General features: G+C 50.5%; 1 protein-coding gene across 2 annotated transcripts in view; it reads left to right on the top strand.

Moving 5' to 3' along the window:
* CPNE2 (copine 2) overlaps window positions 1–14,876 on the top strand; it is a 39,421-nt gene that overhangs the window by 21,605 nt on the left and 2,940 nt on the right. For both annotated transcript variants that reach the window (XM_031615231.2, XM_090149817.1), the window contains exons 6-14: window positions 770–853; window positions 2,436–2,525; window positions 2,883–2,981; window positions 4,721–4,807; window positions 5,409–5,468; window positions 7,375–7,508; window positions 7,889–7,943; window positions 11,614–11,665; window positions 12,983–13,116. In XM_031615231.2, coding sequence (XP_031471091.2) covers window positions 770–853; window positions 2,436–2,525; window positions 2,883–2,981; window positions 4,721–4,807; window positions 5,409–5,468; window positions 7,375–7,508; window positions 7,889–7,943; window positions 11,614–11,665; window positions 12,983–13,116 — 795 coding nt within the window. The remainder of the gene's footprint in view (window positions 1–769; window positions 854–2,435; window positions 2,526–2,882; window positions 2,982–4,720; window positions 4,808–5,408; window positions 5,469–7,374; window positions 7,509–7,888; window positions 7,944–11,613; window positions 11,666–12,982; window positions 13,117–14,876) is intronic.

Raw genomic sequence — 14,876 nt, 5'->3', positions numbered from 1 at the left:
CCTCCAGCCATTTGAGAATTCAGGCAGCCACCTCCCTCTGGAGTTCTCAGAAAAGAGGAAATCATTTGGAGTGTTTTGGGTTGGGTTGGTTTTTATCACAGTTTTTCTGAATGGGAGCAACGATCTCTTGCAAACACTGGGGATCCTCTCATCAGCCTTCCTGTGCTGCTCCAAGACCTCAGTCACCCTGTGCAGATGCCCAGCAGGGATGTGTGCTGTGTTTGCCATACGGCAGTGTCCTTTTATCAGGAGGATATCTAAGGAAAGCAAACACATGCTGGCTGAAGTCTGTGCGTCTCAGATGGTGTTGCATGATCTCTGTCAACACCCGTGCAGCTTGCTTCTTCAAGATTTGCTCTGCTCATGCTTTCCTGCTGTGTGTAGGAGGGCTTTTTTTTCCCCCCAGACTCTCATACATTTCATAATTCTGTTTGTGCTTTGAAGCTCTGGTTGTTTTTCTAACCTAAACACAGCTGCCTCTCAGCTGGGGCTGTTTGTTGTGGCATTGGTGTCCAGAGAGTGTGCAGGGGGGTGGAATCCACGAGCAAAGTCTCACAGACACATGCCTGGGTGCAGGAAGGCCACGACACGGTGTGAGCACTGACAGGACCTGCAGGACCCACACAGACACCATGGGAATCAGCTTCCCCATGGACCACTCACGCACTGATATACAGGAAAAGCAGGAGGAAGGAAGTGTCTTGGACCAGTGGCTGCTTGAGCAACTTGCAAATCCTTGTATAAGCTGTGTGCTGTTGTTCTTCCCCAGGACCTGTTTGGAAAGTCAGACCCCTTCTTGGAGTTCTATAAACCCGGTGATGATGGGAAATGGATGCTGGTCCATAGAACGGAGGTGAGCTACTGCAACACCACGATCCTTAGCTCCTTTTAAACATAATGACATTATCTCATAAATCCCTGGTGAAGGGGGATGGGATCTCCTGGGAGGTGGATAAGGATCTTGCTGGGTTTTCTTTTAAGTAGTGGGGAGAAAGTGTTGCAGCAGCCTCCCTAAGGTACTGCCCTCATGCCAGACAAGCAGCTTCATATTTTGAGATCGGATACACAGAAAGTAAATTCTCCATTCTTACAGCTTTGGGTACATGAATATAATCAGGTGTTAGCCTGAGGCTGGCATTTGTCATGTCAGGAGGGAGGTGGCTGCAGGGAAGGGTTAGCATTCTCCTTCCAGCCTGTTATTTAGGAGGAGCTGAGCCCAGCTGGCTGTGTGCAGTGCAGGAGCAGGATCCTCGCACCACCCACCCGTGGGACCTGGTGGCTGGCAGCATATGGGCTCCACTCCACACACGTGCCTCCCTGCGTGGGCTCCCTGCTCTCCCAGCCTCTTGGAGGAGGTGTTTACAAATTCTCTGCTAAACTGTGCTTGCAGTGTCAGGTTTTTCCCAGTCTGTCAGTCTGTAATATAAAAGCCCATTGCAAGCCCCATGTGGTTATTTGTCAGCTCTGTCCTGGAACGATGGGGACAGACATGCTCCTCGCCTGGCTGGGCTGTTCCTGGTCTCAGCAGGAGGAGCTGATGGCTTTGGAGAGAAGAGAGGCAAAACTTCCTGCGTGTCTTGTGTTCTGGGGCTGTGGGTTTGTTCTGCAATGCAAACGAACACCAGTGAGAAGACTGGCGTAGGGTTGGCTCTGCCCCATGCATTCCCTGCACCTCCTGTAGCTCTGGCTGCTAAGCTCTAGGGTCCTATGCAATGGGTCCTCTGCTCCAGGGATCCCTATGTTTGCCTTGACACAGAGTGATGTTGCTCAGTGGTCACCCCTTGCTGACTTTCCGTATGTTTTCCTTTCCCTTTTCCTTTAAACCTTTGAGCCATTCTGCTCCTGTGATACCTGCAGCAGGTGCAGCCTCTTGGGGCACGGAGGTGATGTTGAAGGGTGCAGTCTGTGCAAAGGAAGGGGCTGTAGAGAACATCCCATCATAGCACTTGCCTTTACACCTCTTCAGGTGGCTGCTTCATCAGGCTTGCTCCTGGTGCTTCATAGAGAATGCTGTCCTGCAGAAACTCTGCCTGAGCTGCTTGACACCTCTGAGCTTTGTGTCCTGGACTGAGATTCACATCAGTCTCTCTCTTTGAGCAGGGCACCTTTGTGAAAGCATCTTCACGTGCCCTCCAAGCACCTCTAAGGTCTGCAGCACATACAGCTTGCCTTTTCTCAGTGCATGTTAAAAAGCATCAATTACATTTCTCCAGCTCGTGCAGCAGCTGTTACACAGATAAGGCAAGATCTGGGTATATCCAGGACTGCTCAGCTCTCCGTGATGGTTGTGGTGTCCCACCACTCTACTTAGATGGAAATAGTGGGGCAGTAAGCGATAGGTGGGGTGAGGGATACAGAGGACACCTTTATATATCCTTTGTGCCCATGTCCTGTTTTACCCTTTGTAACTGCATCCTTCCATTCCCATCCCACAGGTGATCAAGTACACATTAGACCCCGTCTGGAAGCCATTCACTGTGCCTTTAGTGTCACTGTGTGATGGAGATGTGGAGAAGCTGATTAAGGTAATGATGGCCCTTCAGCTTCCTCTTGGGATGAGGGGAGACCTTGTGGCAGCCTACAGCTTCCCTGCAGAGAAGTGGAGCTCTGATCTCTGGTGACAGCGACGGGGTCTGAGGGAGTGGCATGGAGCTGTGTCTGGGGAGGGTCAGGTGAGGGTTATAGGAAAGGTTCTGCACCAGAGAATGGTGGGCACAGAACAGCTCCCTAGGGCAGCAGGCATGGCCCTGAGCTGCTGGAGCTCAGGGAGTGTTGGGACACTGCTCTCAGCTGTAGGATTTGGTTGGTGCTTTGTGGAGCCATGGCTTGGGCTTGGTGATCCTTGTGGGTCCCTTCCAACTTGGGGTGTTCTGTGATTCTAGGTCATGTGTTACGACTACGACAGCGACGGGGGACACGACTTCATTGGGGAGTTTCAGACCTCAGTGGCCAGGATGTGTGAAGCCCAAGATGCCTTTCCAGTAAGTGCTGACACATTTTCTGTGCAGAATGGGGCAGAGGTGGCCACGTTGCTCCTTGGGGCTGGAGGTGGGTTTTGGTGCTTGCACTGAGACCTTCAGCCTGTGCTGAGGAGGCTCCGAGATGAGGAAGAGCTGCTTTTTCCTTCCATCTACACTGCAAATGACTTAGGTCACTGCTTTAGCTGAAATAGATGTCTGAGGTAGAGAGTATGAAGGCAGTCTTGTCTGAAAACCTAAGATTTGTCTGAAGCAGCATTTGAAGATGCCTTGTTGTTTCGGGGGGGGCACTGGAGGGGGCGTTCCCTGCATGCCCGTGCTGCTGGGCATGACGTGCCAGAGCACATGACTTGGGTGCAGTTGGGGACATCCCTTTGCTTCCTCCCCTCGCGTGGCTTGGCTGCTGCCTTGCTTGTATAAGCCCCAGTGCCTCGGGGAGCAGCATCTGGGCAGAGACCAGGGCTGCACCCAGAAAGGTCGGGCATTCTCTGTGCCCCACACATCTGCGCCCCAGCTGCTGGGGGCTCTGGCTCCAAAGCAAGCAGTCTCAGCACTGGGTACCACATGCCAGCATCCCTTCTCCCCGAGGCAGCTCCTCGTGACCTGTCTCTTTCTTTCATTTGGCCACGCTGATGTGGATAAATACAGAAACAGGAGCAGAGATGCTCTTGCCGCAGAGCAGGCACCGCACGTTTGCGGATGGGAATGAGCAGATGAGAACTTGAGTCCCCTCTGCTGCTGTAGCATCGCTTGTCTTGCCTCAAGACTTTGCTGTTTTCATAGCCTCCAGCCCATTGGACATGAGGGTTGGTGAGGACCTCTGGCACCAACGAGATTTTGGGGTCAGGTGGCCAGCAGTAAACCAGCAGCAAAATTTCCTGTGCTTACAGAAAGGAGTTAGCCGTGAATTCTTACCTCTGAGATCCAAAGGGAAAAAACACTGCTTGCAATCCTTGTGTTGTTGGTTTCTCCCATAAACACTCTCCAGGCTAAGGTCTCCTTCTCTGCTGAATTGCTCAGGGCCTGGCCACATTCCCTATTAGTTGAAGCTGCTCCCACCACGGGCCCGTCATTCCAGTTGCTTGATTTCTGCCCTAGTGGATTTTTATTTTTGTTTTTGCTTTTTTCTTGGGCATGCTGGCATTTGACCTATGCTGGGACATGAGATGGCTGAAATACTCAGCCAAATATGCCTTTTTTTTTGTACATGCTTCCAGAGCTGCAGTTTTGAGCCTGTTTGCAAGCAGCTCCGTCTGCTTTTTCTGGCTGGCTGGAAGCTGCTCAGTGGTGCTCTGCATTCCCTGGCCAGTCCTGTCAGAGCTGCTTGGAGGCAAAATAGGGGCACTGTAGGATTTGGGTACCCGTTTGCCAGAGCTGACTCTTCCAGCCCAGGTGTGCCCAGCTGATCTCAGACTGATCCCACATGCACCTGATCGGGGGGTCTGAGCTGGAGGAAGTTGTTCAGCATCCAGAGACTGCAGGAATGATGAGTGCAGAGCCCACATTTAGACTTTGTTCTTTGATAAGAGTTTTTATTCAAATGGTTGTAGATTAAAAAAAAAAAAAAAGTATTGCAGCCATTATTTTCTGAGTATTGAAAAGGCATTTATTTCCCCAGAGCTTTAGAGGAACAGCTGAGGCCTGCCCTAGCTATAGCTTGTCCTTGCTATTCCAGCAGTGAGGAGGGCACAGCAGCAGTTCTGTTTTGCAGTTAGCTTTGGGTAACAGCTTCTCTCTTACAGCTAGAACTAGAGTGCATTAACCCCAAAAAGCAAAAGAAGAAAAAGAATTACAAGAACTCTGGGATCATCATCGTCAAGTCCTGCAAGGTGAGCACAATGCTGGGATGTTTCATTCTATCCTTTGGTAGGTTTGGGACTTTATTTTATTGCACTGAGCTTCCCACCCCATCTCCAGTGCTCTTGGGTTTTCAAGTGCACATTCGATGGGGCATGACTAAAGGGAATTTTCCTTTTTGTGGGTTCTCCTCCCCTTGGAATAGGATTTGCAGCTCTTTGCTTTCTGACGTGCTAGGGCTGTGTCCCTGATGCCATGTGCATGGATCGGTGTGGTTGACCACATCACATGTAGCTTAGGAAGTGCCAAAATGCTGCCCTGGAAGACCCCAGTGGTCATAGAATCATTAAGGTTGGAAGAGACTACTAAGATCACCAAGTCCAACTCCACCCACACCCCCCACCATGCCCACTGACCATGTCCCTCAGTGCCATTCTCCACAGTTCTTGAACACCCCCAGGGACCAGTGACTCCCCCACCTCCCATGATTCTTCCTACATGCTTTGCTACATGGATGGAGCTACCTGAAGGTCCAAAAACACAGTGATGGGAGGCCTGGGTGGTTTCAGTGGTGTTTTCTTTTCCTGCAGTAGTGAAGATTGCTGATACACTTTGTTTTCTATTTTATTTCAGATAACCAGAGATTTCTCATTCCTGGACTACATCCTGGGAGGTTGCCAGCTGATGTTCACTGTAAGGACTTTGGCTGCTGTTTGTCCAATAGTGGTAATAAATATGTCATGATCAAAGTGACATGAAGGGAGGTGCTGTAGGAGGCTGCCCTTGGGCCAGCTGAGCCGAGTCCTGGTGGCTTAGCAGGGTGGGATTTCACAGCAATGAGGAGCTGCTCCATTTTGCTGTTAAACCATGTGGTATTGGTACTGGGATCAGTACCGCAATTCTCAGACACACAACCTGCTACTGCTGAAGATGAGAGTCCCATGGAGTCCTTCACAAATTTCTACCAACATCTCTGCCATCTCTGTGTTAACTGGCATCCAGATTGCTGAATGAGGTCTGGGTGTTTTGAACCCAGCTCAGAGGCTCTGGGCTGTTAATGATGCAGTGTTTCTGCATTTTTATTTGCATTTCCACCCTCACTTGAGCTGTTACACCAGTGGTTTGTCAAGAGGAATTACAGGGAGACATTACAGCCCAGAGTGAACCCACCACAAAACAGAAGTGTTGTTTTTTTCCCCCCATTAGCTTTCTAATTTCTGAAAACTTTTCTGCTGCGGCACCCAGCGAGCGCTGGGCACACGCAGTCATTTCAGTTTTTATTTTGTTGTCTTGTCTGAAAACATGGGGGGGAGAGGAGGAGGAAGAGTTACCATAGAAACAGGAACAAGTGCAAGAGCTCTTTATGTGCCATTCTGCTGCTGTGCGTGAAGGTCTTGGTGCTGGGGAGTGAATAGGAAGGGAAAATCATCTAGTTTATTGGTAGCACAGAGCTTTTGTGTGAATTAGTTGGAATGCTGAAATCTCACTCGTTGAGGTCTGCTGGTAATGGGAAGTGCTGGAATTTTCCCCTCCCAAGGCACCTGGTTCAGTTTCTGCTCTCCTACGTGGCTCTTGGCATGTTTTGCATGATGCCTCAGTTTCCTTATTGTGCTCTGTCCAAGTGTGGCTTGGCTGCTTCTGTTTCATTGGAGCAGTGAGCTGTAAGACCATCAATCTCATGCTGAAGAGGTCAGGTTTTACTGGGCTTCTTGCATGATCCTCTGCTGCCATCCTTCAGGGATGAGCCCAGGGAGGGCAGTGGCCCCTGGGACTCTTCCCAGCTGCCCCATGCTGCAGAGGATGTCTTGTCATCCCCACCCCTGGCTTTGACCCGGCCCAGGAGCCGAGTTTTTCCTCTCTCATTACAGATACAGAGCAAAATCCCCTGAGCTCAATTTAGCCACCAAAGTTATTTTGGGTTTTTCCTATTTGCTCTGCAAACAAGGCGAATGCAGGCACGCCGTCTGCTCGTCTCTTCCTCACTCTTCCCTCCCAGTCATTTCAAATCTGGTGGCTCGTCGCCTCGCTGCATCTGACCACAGTTAACTGGATCCGAGATCTCGGATATGCATTCCTACAAATGTCTTTAAATAGCATGGAGGAGGGAGAAGCACGAGTGCCTTGCTGACAAAGCAGGAACTTGGCCTGCATTGGACCCGGGAGAAGCACTGTGTAGGGTAGCCGTAGGGAAAGAGGGAAAGCTCAGCTCAGGGTTGCGTCTCTTGGGACAGGAAAGACCTTGAACCCAACAAAAGCCCAGGCAACCCTGCCTGGTTTGGTGTCCGTGGAGCTCCTTGGTGCCTGGCAGATGGGCAGCAGACTTTCAGCACGAACCCTGGTGGTGGTGGTTTGCTTCTTTGTGATGTCATGTCTGTAATTCTTGATTGTAAAAAATTTGGATATCATAGTGAATTACTTTGTCGAACCTTGCTTTTTTAGTTTTTTTTAGGGAGGGTAAATTTGTTAAACTTCCCAAAATTGAAGGTTTGGTCGTGATAGGGCTGTGCCTGGGCCTTACCATGGTCCATCTGCAGTGGAGAATGGGAGGATAGGTTTGTAGTGGTGACTGCTAACAGAAGGCAGTCTGTGCTTCCCTCAGGTTGGGATCGACTTCACTGCCTCCAATGGGAACCCACGGGACCCCTCCTCTTTGCACTACATCAACCCCATGGGAACCAATGAATACCTGTCAGCAATCTGGGCTGTCGGACAGATCATCCAGGACTATGACTCGTAAGTGCTGTGCCTTTCTGCCTCTCCATTGCTTTGCAGGCATTTCCCTGGCTTCCTGACAAGCTGCTGGGATGCATGTCACCCTTTCTGTGGCTTGACTTTCCACCCATGGAGCAGGGGGAAATGATGCCCTGCTTTTGGGAAACTCCTTGGAAGAAAATTGTGGTGTATGTTGAGACGGGGGTACTGCAATGATGAGAGCACATAAGGGACAGTGTTTCTCCTCTTTCCCCATCACCACTGTGGAGTGTGATGGTGCTCAAGCAGACAGGAAGCTGCTTTCCTGGAGCTGGTGGGATGGGGACACTGTTGGTGTGCTGAAGAGCATGCAGGCATCCCTTGTGTGCGTGGAAATTCACTCATGTTTTCTTCCCTTGCAGAGACAAAATGTTTCCTGCTCTGGGATTTGGTGCCCAGCTCCCACCAGACTGGAAGGTAACGTGTAGCAGTGATCTGTGTGCTTGAAATGCTTCTGGGCAGGAGCAGAGCTGGGGCATGGGGCATGCTAGGTTTGTAGGGAGATGTGAGGTGGGGATGGAGTTCAGACAGCCAGGCTGGCCCCAAGGCTTCCTGGCACTGATACCATTGTTGCTGATTAATTTTGCTGGTGGGAGGCAGGAGCAATCATGGGGCCGTAGATGAGTGTATTAGGTTGCAGTGAGATCTGGCTGGAGGATGGGAGCTGGGTAGCCTCCAGATGATGCTGTGTGGGTAGTGCCTACAGGTTGTGGCAGCACATTAGGGCAGGAAATTGAGTTTTCAAGGAGCTGAAGCCACCACGGTCCTTGCCAGGCTGTGCTGGAGCACAGCAGCACAGGGAGCCTGCTGGAGCCAGTGTTCTCACCATGAGCATTGCTCCTGGATGGAGGCTCCAAGAAGTGGGGCTGAGGAATTGCTTCCTGTACCTGGAGCCATTGCCGGACCTCCCTTCCTCCAGCGTTTTCACAGCATAACTTACTTTAGCCCCTGATGGTCATTGCAGCCCCAGAGTGCCTCCAGCCTTTACCTCTTTAATGAACTCCTCTGTGTTGGCAAGCATCGGGTCAGGTGCAGAAATACATCTCCTCTGGTCAGTTTGTCTGATGTCTGTACCAGGAAATTACCCTCAATACACTCCAGGACTCCTTGGGATTGCTTGCAGCCTGTGCCTTGGCATCCCCTGCTTCTGCATTCCACTTCTTCCCAGAGATCAAGGACATCTGGGGGCATTTTAACCATGTACAGAACCCTTACAGGACCGGTCCAGCGCTGCTTGTCACAGCCACCACTGGCTGCAGGTGACACTTCTCATCCAGCTTCCACTTCTACATGGCCTCACATCTCTCAGCTGCCCACAACCACAGCAGAGCCCAGGAGCTCTCATGGTTCCACCATGCAGAAACAGACTGCTCTCTGTGGCAGCCGGAATCCCTGCGATTCACATGGGAGTTGCTGCTGGTTGCCGCTGTCTGGAGTCCATCCCTCCCTGCACACACTGGAGCTGATTCATCCCAATTGGCCAGCAAATGTCTCAGGTCTGTTGCTTCCCTAGATTCTGTGGGAAGATCTTAGTGAGCAACTTCCGAGGAATAACAGTTGCCAGCTACCACCAGGGGATTTATTGTTTGTGGAGAGAAATGGGAATGGAAAATGCAGCAGGGCTGGAAGGAGCACGGCGTGCAGGAATGAGTGGCTTCGGAACTCAAGTGCTGAAACCCAAGGCTGGTGTTGGGGCAGGCCAGTGGGGAGCTGCATGCCCAGTGCCCTGTGTCCTGCCAGTGGGTGAACCGATGGCCGTTGTGCATGGCAGACCAGGCTGAAAATGGGGAAGATGGTTAGAGATCTCAGTCGTGTATGTTGTGCTTTGTTCTCGTCGCTCTCCTGTTGCCATGGCATCGCCAAACGCTTTCAAAGAACCAGTCGGAGTGAGATATTTTGCACACAAAAGTCTCGTTGGAAATGTCAAAGAACATCTTGCAATGTAACAGCTCTGTAAAGAGCCTCGAGCGGTTTCCCGGTAGGAAGCAGATGGGTTTTGGTTGCTGGGGGATGAGGTGGCCCCGGAGAGGGTGATGCTTGAAATTGAAGCCCCACCAACTATCCCATCTCCTGGGCTGGGGCTTGGGCATGTCTACAATTCCTGGTGGGAGAAGATGGAGCTTCCACCCACAATCACCCCATCCAAAGGGCACAGCCAGGCTGCACATGTGGACATCCCACTCTTTGGGGCTGCTGGACGGGGCTGTTCCCAGTTGAGAAAGGTCCTGCACTTGAATGTGGCTTAGTGGGCATGGTGCTGATGGGTTGGGGTTGGACTGGATGAGGTCTTGTCCAACCTTAATAATTCTGTGTACCTCTGGGTGCACCCAGTGGGGAATGAGTTCCCCCCCTTTCCCTCCCTTTTTTTTTAAACTTTGTTATTTTGAAGCCCTGTTGGATTTTCTAGCATATATATATATATATATATATATAAAATCTGTAAAAACTCAAGAGGAGGTTTTGAAACATTTCAACCACGCAGGGGGTGTGCTCCATGTAGTGCTGCAAAAAGTGAGGAAAACAGCTCCAAACTGCTTCACTGCTGCTTAAAAGAAAGAGAACCCCCTCTTTTTCAATTGCAAAACATGGGAACATTTCTGTTTACCTTCTCTATAAATAGTTGCATGGTAAAATTTGGAGTGTCTTCTAAAAAAAAAACACAACCCCAAAACAGTGAGCCCTTTAACAACTGTAAATCCAGAAATCTAAAGTAGGACATGTTGCCCAAAATTAAGGCTTCCCCCACAAATGGTGTGTTAAAAACAAGTCGTGCGTTTCAGAATGTGCCTCAAGTTGCCTATGGTGTGAATGGGATCATTACTGGCTGTGCTTATGGGCATGGGGACACCCGAGCGGGTCGGTCCCATCCTCCTGTATGGCAGCACATCGGCTTTGCAGCACTCCGGAGTTTTAGCCTGACCTACTTTTGTTTGTTTGTGTCGTTTCTCACCCCACGGTGCCTTGCAAAAATAGTTTCTGCTGCTTTCGACACAATGCCCATTCTAATTGGAAAGTCTGAACCAGATGCGTGCTGCTTTCGCAGTCTCGGGAGGACTTCACACGGCAATGTAGAGGACATTCATTCTGCCAGCGTTGTGAGTACGCATGTCCTGAAGCCATCCTTGGGCTGAGAACCACAGCGAACCACCATCCTCGTGAGAGGAAGAAAATAGCCTTGTTTTGTAACTGCAGCACAGAGTTTTTTGTTTGGGAGCCCTTGCAACCAGTGGGCTGAGATCCCATATCATGCCTTTGGCTCCCAGAAGTCTGAAAGAGGGAGCTGTGTGTCCTTGGTGCTGCTGAGAGCCCGTTTGGTCCTCGTTGTGTCTGAATCACAGAGTGAGGAATGCCTCAGCACCCCGATCTGCTGGTTCTTCCCCAAGCAAGTGGTCAACCCATGCCAACATTGGGCTCGCACGGGAGCCCTGAACCTCTCTTGCACCCAAGTCATTGAATTACACTTCTAAAGCAACTGTTCTCCAAGTTTTAATTTTTTATGGTTTCTGTCTGCAGACACTTCCTAGAGGAGTAGGTTTGGAGGGTTTCTGCTGTTGGTTTCTCTGGCATGGCTGATGCTACATGCAAGGGTGCACTGGACTATCTACCCATGTCATGGGGAACCTCCTTTTGAGGGCATCTCCCTCAGCTTGGGAGGAGGTGGCAGAAAAGCTTGTGGGCTTTGCACCTGCTTTTAGGGATAGTTCTGTGGTCATGTCACCTCCCCTGTACTGCTTTTCACCCTCATCATAGCCCAGATCATGAAGCTAATCGTGTGCAATAGGATGAAGTCATTTCTTCTGGTGTGATGTGTGTTCTCTCTCTGGGCAGCCAGCAGGAAGCCATGGGGACAACAGTGGTGGTGTGATAACGTCAGGTGGATCCATGATGGGAGTGGGAGGCCAGAGGAACCAATCCATCCCCAGCCTTGACCATGTACCATGTTTATCTTTGCTCCTCGCTGTCAGATAGCAAAGGGTGGGGAAGCACTGCTGGCCCAGCAGGATGAACTCGTGTGACAGTGCATCAGCTGAACTGATAGAGAGCACTGTGCTCTGCCTCTGTGCTAATTCACATCTCTTCTCCGCAGGTGTCCCATGAGTTTGCCATTAACTTCAATCCCACAAACCCTTTCTGTTCAGGTGAGTGCCTGCCAGGCCTTCACATGCCTTCACTGTCTTCTGTCTTTCCTCCTGGACTTCTCCAGTAACTTATCACAGGAGTTTTTCAAGGTCAGTTTGGAGACAGCCTTTAACATTGAAGCAGAGCAGCTACTACGGGTTCACTCAGTGGAAAGCAGAGAAGATCTGGGGGTGTGTAGGAGGTCCCAGGATAAAATGCAACTGGATTCAGACAGCATAAAAATAACGCCTTAGTTCTGGGTGTCCTACCAGCCGTCTGCTGGTGAGAAACACAAGGGCTGCTTAGCAGATGGGGAATTCAGGCTTAATGCTTCTGTAGCTCATTTAGCAACTGAGAGCCAATAGCAGTCATTGCTGAAGAGCTATTCTAACCATAGACAGTGAGGGCAACCTTGAGCTGCCAAGGCCATCTGTGTTGACCTCTGCTTTACCCCAGCAGAATGGGAGCTCGGTGATAAAGAAAGCCTTTTTGGGTTGTCTTTGTTCTCCTGGTTTACGTGAGTGGGGGAGGATAGAAAGATCTTCCTGGGCAGCTCTGTGGGACAGCAGAAGCAGAAGAGTCTCTGGTGACTTGCAGGACAGAGTGTTGCTTCCCAAGCAGCCTGGGAGCATTCAGGGTGTTTCTGGGGTGTTTCAGCTTCTGCACCACCTCCTCTGCCCCATGTCTGTCTGGTGTTCCGTTAAGCTGTGCTGCTTTTCTTGTTGCTCCTCCTCTTTGCCTGATTTTGAGATTTTTGCAGATACACGAGGAAAGCCTTTGGTTGTGGGTGCTGTGAAGCCTCTCACCAGAGAAGGTGTGAGGATCTGCTGCAAAGTGGCTGAGGAGCAAAGCCCTGATTGTAGAACATTTGCATAGAAGTGGATGAAACTTCATGATCTGGATGAGTTTGGAGGAAAACGATATTTTGAACTTGAGCTCCCATGGCGTTACTAGCTCATCATCCTCTACTTGATCAGATAGTGATGGGACTAGAGAGGGAGGAACAGTTTTAAATTAAAAGCGGGGAGATTTAGATTAGATGGGAAATTTTTTCACTCGGAGGGCAGTGAGGCATTGGAGCTGGCTGCCCAGAGAAGGTGTGGATGCCCCATCCCTGGAAGTGTTCAAGGCCAGGCTGAATGGTGGCATTGAGGAAACCTGATCTAGCAGGAAGTGTCCCTGCCCATATGGGTGTGACATCTTGTTGGAACGAGATGATTTTTAATGTCCCTCCCAACCTCAGTCAATCTATAATCCTGTGATCATGCTTGGAGTATGTGATGGCTGGCTTGGGCTGTTGCATGTTGTGATTTTGGGCTTCTCTGGTTTCCCCACAGGTGTGGAGGGCATTGTCCAAGCATACTCAGCCTGCTTGCCTCACATCCGCTTCTATGGACCCACCAACTTCTCCCCCATTGTCAACCATGTGGCCCGGTTTGCGGCTCAGGCAACCCAGCAGGAGACTGCATCTGTAAGTCCTGCTTTTCTCTGACTACTGTGTCTGTGGCCGGTGTGACCTGGTGCCTTGCTTTCATGTCAGGAGAGACGAGGCTGTGGGAGAGGCAGTGTGGAGCCAGGCTAGACCTGGGCTATATATAGGAGAAAGTTTCTTGTTTGGGTTTAGCAACTACACCAACACTTTGCCAGACAGGTGGTGGTTGTATCACTGATGGATGCTGAGCACGTCATGGCTGCTATGGCATCACTGCTGGGCTTCCTTCCTTCCCTGAGGACATGGCATGCTTAGTAGACAAAGCTGGCTGGCGAGACCAGACTATTTAGGGGAGCTGGGATGAAAGCTGCCTGCAAACAATTGTGGGAAGATCTCCCCATCCCTTGTGGCTGGCTTGCATCTGCTGTTCCATTGCCCCATGCTGATGAATGGAAAGGGCTTGGAGGAGAGTTAGAACTAACCCTGCCTGTGAAGCCCAGCCGTGGGCTCTCATCTGGCTGTCGTCACTTCACAGAGAGAATGTCAAAAAAAACAATGCAGAAACTCAACAGTCAACAGAACGGCAGCTGTGGAAAATCAGAAATTACTGGGGAGAGAAATGAGATGGGGGTGGGAAATGCCATGATTTGAGTGACCCTTGGATTGGAATGAGTGGAGTGTGAAACATTGCCCCCATTATCTCAAAGAGGATCCAGCAGCCCTAGATGATAGCAAGAGTTGACCAGGTGTGGAGCAGCTCCCAGGCGAGAAGTGATAAGGCTACAACCTTCTGGCCTGGAAAACATCAAAGTGTGAGATCAGGAGTCCACAACATGCATTGCAGGATACAGGAACACTTTTATCTCTTCTACTTTTTCCTCCTGAAACATCCACCATTGGCTTCTGCTGAGTTCTGTGGGGCTTTGGTCTGCCAGGGCAACTTCTGTTTGTGTGGATTCTGGCCAAGAAGGGAATGACAGTCCTGAGAAGCGCAGCCCTGTTGCTTTCCAAATAGCTTTGGGCTCCTGAGTGGTGTGGGACTGACAAGACTGTTGTGGGGACCATAAGGGAACTAGGATGGTGACAATGCCACCATAGTGTGAATGGGCAACATGAGGAGCTGCGCTGAGGTTCAGAGTGTGGTTTCAGACCTTTGGTTTATGTCACTTCAGTACAAAGCAGACACCTGGAGGAAGATCCTCTTGGTTAAAGCAACGTGTTGCTCACGTAGCCAAATGTGAACTTTCTCCTGGAAGACTTTTCTGCTTCTCCCCCTTGGATGATGTTGAGTATCTTGTTTTTATTGCTCCTTTTCACATTGGTTGGACAAACAGTGGGCTCAGAGCCAGGACCGGGGTTCCCACATGGCTGCTCCAGCCGCTCATCGGTCCTTCAAGTTGTAGATAATTAGTCCAACACACTGCTTACATCCTTATGTCAGAAAGCTGCTCGTTAGCATGGAAGCCCATTGCACTGGGCTGCCCATCCTCATGTGCAGGAGATGGTGCCAGCACGGTGGTAGGAGGGGGATGCTTGTGCAGTGCTGCTCTCCCCATCTCCAGGCATGAAGCGATATTGTCCCATGTTTGCCTTTTTTCTTTGCTTTCTTCATTAAAATAAGCCACTTCCAGCGACTGCCATTTCAAGGGGATCCCACTGCTTCCTGTCCATCCTTCCCTCACCCTTCTTGGCACTTCCATCTCCCCCAAGAAGGCTGTGGGTTGTCAGCCCTCTCGTCCAACGCACACTGCTTGTTGGGGGAAAGCCTGAATTGGGTTTGATTTGCCACAAACCCAGGT

The sequence above is a fragment of the Phasianus colchicus genome, chromosome 13 (assembly GCF_987193195.1).
Source record: "Phasianus colchicus chromosome 13, bPhaCol1.hap1.1, whole genome shotgun sequence".
Taxonomy (NCBI): domain Eukaryota; kingdom Metazoa; phylum Chordata; class Aves; order Galliformes; family Phasianidae; genus Phasianus; species Phasianus colchicus.
This window is presented reverse-complemented; position numbering and strand designations above follow the sequence as displayed.